Below are 7,989 nucleotides of genomic sequence, written 5' to 3' on the forward strand. Positions count from 1 at the left end.
TTTTTTTTTTTTTTTTTTTTTTTTTTTGAAGCAAAGTTGGGCAAGGATCATGTAAAAACATCAGAGTGTCTGGCTGTGTTTGACCTGCCCATCTTCCCCTTCATCCCCAGCTTCAGGGGTTTGGTGGAGACCTTAAAAAAAACCCCTCAAACCCCAAATTGCTTCTGAGGAACGTGAAATCCTGATTATGGAATTGTTAATTGTGGTGGGTTTGTGTTCCGCCTGCTCAGGAATCCTGCTGGTGGTCTGTGCGTGGACTGAAGGGCATCTAAGGAGAGTTTTGGTTAAAATGCACTTTTCAGGGTGTCTGTGTGAAAGCAGGACCTGAAATCCATGGTTTTGGGTGCAAAGCACCATTTTAGTTTAATGGACAACTAAAATATTGAGGCATTTTCCCCCTATAGCTAAATTGGCTATTGCAGCAAGACAAACCAGCAGAGAAAGGTGGGCAAAGAGCCCTGAGAGGGGACTGATGGAGGCTTTTATCTGGGAGAGGGGAATTCCCCAGCTTTTCTTGTGTTTGAAAATCCTGTTTTCAGCTGCCTGTATTTTGTCAAAACTCAGCTAGAACTTTCCAGCTGGTAGTTTAGTTTGCTGGGAGATGTGCTTTTTGGGAAGGCTCTGATGCGAACCATGCAGCTGATTTGGAGAAGGGGAGTGAGAAAATACTCTTCTTTTTGTTTTGTTTTGGTTTTTACAGTGAAAAAGAAATACAAATAAAGGCACAGTGACCATTTCAAGTCACGGTGCCCCTGCCCCTGGGAGCAGCGAGTTGATGTTTGGCAGATGCCTCTTTTGCAGTTCCCATAAAAATCCACCAAAGCTGGGCCAATTTGGAAACAAGTGAGGGAACAGGGGGGCAGGGAATTAGAGGAGGAGGAGGGAGAAAAGCTGTGTTGCTGAAGCATCCCTGGATACCACCCTCGGGTTGGATCCTGTCCTTCCTGTTCCCACAGGGAGCGTCATTTTGGGGAAGCTGCTGGAAAACAATCTCTCCAGAAATGGCATTCCCAGAGCAGTGTGTGTTTTTGGAGACCCTGGATCTAGGGGTTTTTTGGGTCCTCTGTGTGTGTGAAAATATCTGTGTGTGTGTGTGTGTGGATGTGTATGGTGGTGAAGGTGGTAAAATCTATCTACATAGAGGGGTGGGAGGGTTCAGGGACAGGTTGGACAGGACAGCTTGGAGGAACCTGGGATCGTGGAAGGTGTCCCTGCCCGTGGCAGGGGGTGGGAATGGGAGGACCTTGGACACTTCCAGGGATCCAGGGGCAGCCACAGCTTCTCTGGGAATTCCAGCCCAGCCCCTCCCCATCCTCACAACCAAAAATTCCTTCCCAGTATCTCATCTATCTCTGCCATTCCCTGTGTCCTGTCCCTCCATCCCTTGTCCCCAGTCCCTCTCCAGCTCTCCTGGAGCCCCTTTAGGCTCTGGAAGGGGCTCCAAGCTCTCCCTGGATCCCTCCCTTCTCCAGGTGAGCCCCCCCAGCTCTCCCAGCCTGGCTCCAGAGCAGAGGGGCTCCAGCCCTGGCAGCATCTCCGTGGCCTCCTCTGGACTCTCTCCAGCAGCTCCACGTCCTTGTGCTGTTGTTCCCCAGGGCTGGAGGCAGCTCTGCAGGTGGGACTCTCACCTGAGTGGGGCAGAGGGGGCAGAATTTTGTGCCCCATAAAATAACAGCACCTTTTTCCCCATAAAATAACCTTTTTTTCCCCCATAAAATAACGCTGTAACCTCAGGATGCCAGGGATGAACAGATACCTCTGCAAAATTTGCCCAGCAGGAATCAGTAAGTGCATGAGGTGGTGCGCTGCAACAAAACAAACCAGCAAAGAACCTGCTTGGCTGAAAGATGGTGTTAAAATGTAACAGGACTCTGGACTTCAAGGACCTTCTAATACAGCTCTTGCACTTGTTGAAGTTACGGAGTTGAGCATCCTTGCAGGTGGCACCAGGCATTGTTCTTGTGGTGACAAAGGCCCGTTTTTTCAGGTAATTTTTGTCTGATAGGTGTAGATAAGCGGCTTCATTCCTCTGATGACCACTTCTGCTCAATCAAAAGCAACTGAGGGTGGGATTTGTGCTGAGAGGGGGGAGCGGGTTCTCCCTGAGCTCCTCAGAGAGGACCCAGTTCTGTGTGTCTGGGCAGCATCAAAGCTGTCCTTGAGGGTTGTGTAAGCCCCTGCCTCTGCTCTCTTTTCATCAGGAGAGGAAATAAAAGCCATGCCAAGGCTGTGCTAGAGCCGTGGGGCTGTAAATGTGATGATCCTGGGGAGTTCCTGGGAGTCCTGGCTGCTGCTGGGATTTTTCCTCAAGGACAGAGGCATTGCCAAGGAAGTCTGGGGAGCTCACGGATCTGCTGGAGCAATAAATCCTTACAAGAATGTGATAAATGACTTGGAGTAATAATCCAGATGAGTTGTAAACCAGAGGGGAAGGAGTGAGCAGGGTGGGCTGTGCCTGAGGAAGAGGCAGAAACAGTCCAGAAAAACTCCAGGAACAGTCTCTGTGGAAAGGTCCCTGTGGCTGAGCTGAAGAGCCATTCTCAGCTTGAACTCCCAGAATAAGAAGTTTTTAATGCCATCTATGGACATGTGAGCTGAGAAATAGGAGCAAAGGGTGTTTTTACTTCCAAAAAAACCCGCGTTTTTGAAAATAACTGGTGGAAAAAGCTTATTATTTAGCTCCGATGTGGGAATTCTAAAATAGACGTGGGAAAAGCTGCAGATCCTGGGGAAGGAGCAGCAGGGCAGTGGCTGAACGCAGGGAGGAAATATCTGGGCTTGAACTTTGTAATTCTCCCACTGAACTTTGTAATTCTCCCGTTTGTGGGTCAGGAGAGAGACTGGGACACGAGTCCCTGCTGTGGGAAGAGTGTGCTGGATCCTGCCGAGTCTTTCGGAGAGGACGGGGAGAAGAACCAACTGTGGGCTGTGATTAATCATTGGAGCAAATTCCCAGGGAGGGATGGATCTGCTGCCCCTTTGGATGCATCTCTGGAAGTTGTACTTTAGGTAGAAGCAGGTAACTCAGATTTCCTGGGAGTTTCCGTTCCCTTTCCCGAGGGCACCGTTTTTTTGCTGTGAAAGCAAAATGCCCTCAGGGAACAGAGGGTGGTTTTGCACCCTAAAATGCTGGAAGTTCTTGCTTGGACCACTTCCTGCTGACTGAATTTTGGCAGGGGGCGTTTTTCTGGAAGGAAATTGTTGCTCCCTCTGTACGTTCTCCCTGCGGCAGAAGGAAGAGCCGTGCCTAAAATGCCTCTTGCTCTTCTTCTTTGCAGCAGTTAATTTGGCCCTGCTGAGCATCCCTCACTTTCCTGCTAATTCTTCGTGCCACTCAGCAGGTTTAAGGTGGAAAGGGTTTGTAATATTCCCAGCTGTGTCTTCAGGTGAAGAGGGACACTGAGAACCTTAGTGTGAAGGTCCACTTGTTACCCCTGAATGTCTCGAGCCTCCAAAGCCTGTGAGAAGTGGCTTCTTTATGGAAGTGTTTCTGAGTTATATAAGGGAGGAAAAAAAAAAATCCTTTTTTCCCTTCTTTCCCCTCAAAAGTAAGAATTATTTAGGTTGGAAGAGCCCTCTGGGATCATCCCTGTGCATTCCTCCTTTTCTGGTGCAAAGCCCTCACCATGTGTCATCATATCAGCTTGGCTGGCAGGCTGAGGGTATTTAGGGATTTTTCAAAGGGGATCCTCGTCCCTTTGGGGTTTCGGTGTCACTTGGCCATCCGAAGAGACAAAGGACATCAAAAGGGAAGTGGTGGCTTCTGGAGTTGGTGGCTGGGGGCGCCCAGACCTTTCAGTGGAGAGTCTCCAGCACGAGCTGCACCCTGCCTGGTGTGCTGGCAAGCTCCCAGTCCTCTGCAAGGTAAATTATTAGCTCAAAATCCCTTTTCCCTTCCGGTGAATCAGCAGCTTTTGGGGCACCTCCAGCCTGTCTGACTTTGGATCAGGAGTGTGGACCCAACCTGGCAAAGCCTGTGCAGGTAAAGGTCAAGGAGGAAGGCAGGAGAAACTAATCCTTCACTGGCAGGTTTGGGCTTGACTCTTGGAGGGAGTGAGTGTGTGTGTGGGGGGATAATTTCCCAATTTGTTTCTGGGAAATCAATTGTTTGTGTTCAGGTTTAGGGAAGAAATGAATGGTTTATCCCTCCCAAGCCTTTTGAAATTCCTTTCTTGCAGCAGGATCCTTAAAGTCTTGGTTTTTCTCTCTGCTTGCAGCCACAATTTCCCTGTTTGTGGGATTTCGTTTGCTGAAGTGGAAGGGAGAAAGGGGCTCTTTGGGGTTTTCTTCGGGGGGTTCCTCCCCCTGTAGGCCCCTCCTGCCTTATCCCACTCTGGAATGACATCAGGATCCCCAAACACTCCTTCATTTCCAGCTGTTTTCCATGTTCTTTTCCAGAGCGTTGATGTGCTGGGTGACCTCTGCAGAAACAATCCCGCAGAAAAAGTGCAGTTAATGGGCCCAGGTGGGTTTGTTCCCAGTTTTATGGGACATGGTGCCTGTGTTAGCCTGGGAAACTTTCTGCTCTTCACTTTAATGTTTTATTTATTTAATGTTTTGTGTTGTCCAGACTTCTGCTGGCCTTAATGGCACTTGACATGAGGGTGCCAGGAATTCTTTCTGGAGCTCTGGATCTGAGCTTGTGTTGTCCCATGTCTTGCTGAGGTTGGGTGAGAGTGTTGATCATCCCAACAGGAATGATTTCCATGGGCGTATTCCCTGTGTTAGGCTGCAATATTTGTCTGCCTTAGTGAGGGAGAATGAGCTTAAATAACCTGCTGAAAACAAATTTTAGATATGGAGTAGCACAGTGGGGAAAAATAATGATGGTGCAGGCAGGGGAGGGGAAATAAAACCAGCCTGGATAAGAGCCTTGAAAGAAGAGAAAATAGGGAAGCAAGTGGACATAATTGTCAGGAGAGGGTGAGATGGAAGCAGACTGGGATGTTTTTGTGACCAGGGGGTAAAGGGAAAAAGCTTTTTGGTGGGCACTGTGAGGATGAGCAGGCACCATCTGACACCCCCCCCTTCCAGACGAGACTGCAGCAAAGGTGACCTGGAAAACTTCTGTTAACACATTCAGAGGGAAAGCTCCCAAACCTGAAAATCCCAGCCAGTCCAGAGGAGGCCACGGAGGTGCTCCCGGGGCTGGAGCCCCTCTGCTCTGGAAACAGGCTGGGAGAGCTGGGAATGTCCAACCTGGAGAAGAGAAGGATCCAGGGAACCCTTGGAGCCCCTTCCAGTGCCTAAAGGGGCTCCAGGAGAGCTGGAGAGGGACTGGGGACAAGGGATGGAGGGACAGGACACAGGAAATGGCTTCCCACTGCCAGAGGGCAGGGAGAGATGGGAGATTGGGAAGGAATTCCTGACTGTGAGGGTGAGGAGGGGCTGGGCTGGAATTCCCAGAGAAGCTGTGGCTACCCCTGGATCCCTGGAAGTGTCCAAGGCCAGGTTGGATCCACCTGGGCTAGTGGGAGGTGTCCCTGCCCATGGCAGGGCTTGGACTGGATGGCCTTTAAGGTCCCTCCCAACCCAAACCCCTCGGTGGTTCTGTCACCTCAGCTTGGTTTGGGCTCGTGCTATTTGACCAAGAACATCCCCATTCATTCTGCCCTCCCACAGAGTAACATCCCCCTCTGTTTTTCGGGGTCAGTTTTCCCGGTGGGATCTGGAATTGAGTCCTTTCCTGGTCAGGCACCTCAGCAGTGGGATGCTGTCCCCCCTCCAGCCCCACAGTGTCCAGGCAGCTGGATGAGGATGGAAACCAGCACCTCTTCCCAGCTGGGCGTGGTGAGGAGAAGGGCTGATGTGAATTAAACTGGGGGGTTTTGGGTAGTTTTGTGGGTTTTTTTTGATGTTTAAATGGCAGCTTGTGATGGCCCAGATCCTGTTGTGACAGCGCCTCTGAAATCCTTAAGCCGCTCGAATCGCTCCGAGGGGCCAAGCAATAAAAGAGCCAGAATAAAATGTATCCCACGATGTCCTTCGCTTCTGCTGACAAGTGCAGTTTAAATTACTGGCGCAACCTTTTAGCGTGGCTGGCTTGTAAAAACTAATAAAATATGAAATGAAGTTATAACAGCTTCTCTGATGGGGAGCAGGGAGAAGGCACCTTTTTTTTGGGGGAGGGGGGTGAGCCTGTGCTGGGGTGCTGTCATAGCTGTTAGTGACAGTGGTCAGAATGAAATATTAAGTGGTCAGAATGAAATATTAAGTAAAATATTAAGTAAAATATTAATAAATACAATAAATATTAAGTAAAATATGCTGGAATTTTTTACATCATGGAAGTTATATGGTGTTCATTAGAGAAAAGGCTTTGCTTTTATCATAAGGTGGCATTTGTCCCAGGAGCAGCCTGAGGGTTTCCAGAGCTTACATTAGAGTTAGGCTTTTCAAAAAACCAAACCTGGATTGCCTGGGAAATCTTCTCCACACCTTCTAGTGGAAGGTGTCCCTGCCCATGGCAGGGGGTTGGAACTGGGTGATCTTTTAGGTCTCTTCCATCCCAAACCATCCTGTGGTTCTCAGGAGAGTGGTTCCTTTGGCTGGTTCACATCCCATTTCCAGACCCTCCAATTCCTTGGGTCCTTTGCCCCCAGGGGCTGGAGTTTCAGGGACTCAGAATAGCTGGTGGCTTTGAAAAAAACCACATAATTTAATTGCTATAAATCTTGTTTTATAAACAGAAGGAAATGCCACCGACGGCCGAGGCAGCGCTGAAGGATCATCCTGGAGCCTTGGGCTTGAGTTATTGGGCTTGAGCTGGACCTGGTGGGTGGAGCTGGTGGTGTGTCATGTAACAGGTCAGACCAGGGGGCTTGCAGTGGGTCATCTTTGACCTTGGCACTTACAGATGATGTAGTTAATAATTTTATTTAATCTTTTGTGGGAAATGATCCCGTGGATACAACCTGAGAGCTGCCAGTTGATTGTCAGGTGTTATAGAGGAGGAGTTTTCTGTGAAGGGAGCTGAGAACACCTTTGAGCTGGCTGAGAGCTGCTCTCTCTCATCCCTTTGAGATCTGAAACATCCCTTCTCCAAGTTGTCCCATCTGGGCCTGTGTCCTCACTAGTGTCCTCCAGCCTCTCACACTCAGATTTGTCAAACCTCTGGGAGCTTCTTCAGGCCGACTGCGCCATGAGTCATTGAATCCCAGAATGGTTTGGGAGGGAAAGGGACCTTAAAGCTCATCCCGTTCCGTGGGCAGGGACACCTTCCACTATCCCAGGCTGCTCAATCCCTCAGCTGTTTGGAGAGGCCTGGAAGGAATGTTTGTATCCATGTGCTGTTCCACAGCCCCTCCTGCTCGATGATGCCTCGAGGCCGTGCAAAAGATGTTTCTTAAGTACATGTGGTTTTTGTCTGTGTTTTTTTATATTAAACAGGAGAAAAGACCTTGAGATCAGAGCTGGGAGAAAGAAGAGAAGTGGTGGAGGAGTCGATGTGTGACATGGAACGGGCCTGAGCTGAGGAGCTGAGGGACAACAGGTAAGGCACAGACGAGCCCTGCGGTGTCAGTCTGCCCCGTGCATCTGTTTGGTTGTGTTTTAACATGTTGCATTTTAACGTGTTTCACCAGAATATCTCATCACCCTTTCTGGCAACACTCTCCTCCTCCCACAGTCCAGTTACAGCAACGGTGAGATGAGGAAAGCTTGTGAAAACAGGGCAGGCCCACCACTACAGTGTCACCCCCAGAGCATTCATCAAGCCCCTTACTGTATTTTTTTGGCCGTCAGCTCTTCTGTTTAATCATCTGTTCTTTTGCTGAAAGTTTTAGCCAAGTTCATTTGGCAGGGCTTCAGGGGAAGAAGTGACATTTCCCAGTGATGTGATTTCAGCAGTTTTTAAGTCCTGATCTTCGGGGTGGTGTGGAATGTCACTGATGGTCTGAGCTCTCCAGCTCAGTGTCTTGGGATCCCAATCCCCGCTCACAGCTTGGGGGGGGAGGGGAGTTGAGCTCTGAATCTTTTCTTCTTCAGCAT

The 7,989-nt window shown here is 49.5% G+C and overlaps 1 protein-coding gene across 1 annotated transcript in view; it reads left to right on the forward strand.

The window, feature by feature from the left end:
• Nucleotides 1–7,486, forward strand: part of LOC114068409 — an 83,917-nt gene extending 76,431 nt beyond the window's left edge. The window contains exons 4-5 of the mRNA XM_027904444.1: nt 4,399–4,465; nt 7,390–7,486. Of these exons, the coding sequence (XP_027760245.1) occupies nt 4,399–4,406 (8 nt within the window). The 3' untranslated portion in view covers nt 4,407–4,465; nt 7,390–7,486. The remainder of the gene's footprint in view (nt 1–4,398; nt 4,466–7,389) is intronic.
• The last annotated feature ends 503 nt before the right edge of the window (nt 7,487–7,989 follow it).

This window comes from Empidonax traillii, unplaced genomic scaffold (assembly GCF_003031625.1).
Source record: "Empidonax traillii isolate 1590-97213 ecotype Southwest subspecies unplaced genomic scaffold, ASM303162v1 scaffold1060:size1239554, whole genome shotgun sequence".
Taxonomy (NCBI): Eukaryota; Metazoa; Chordata; class Aves; order Passeriformes; family Tyrannidae; genus Empidonax; species Empidonax traillii.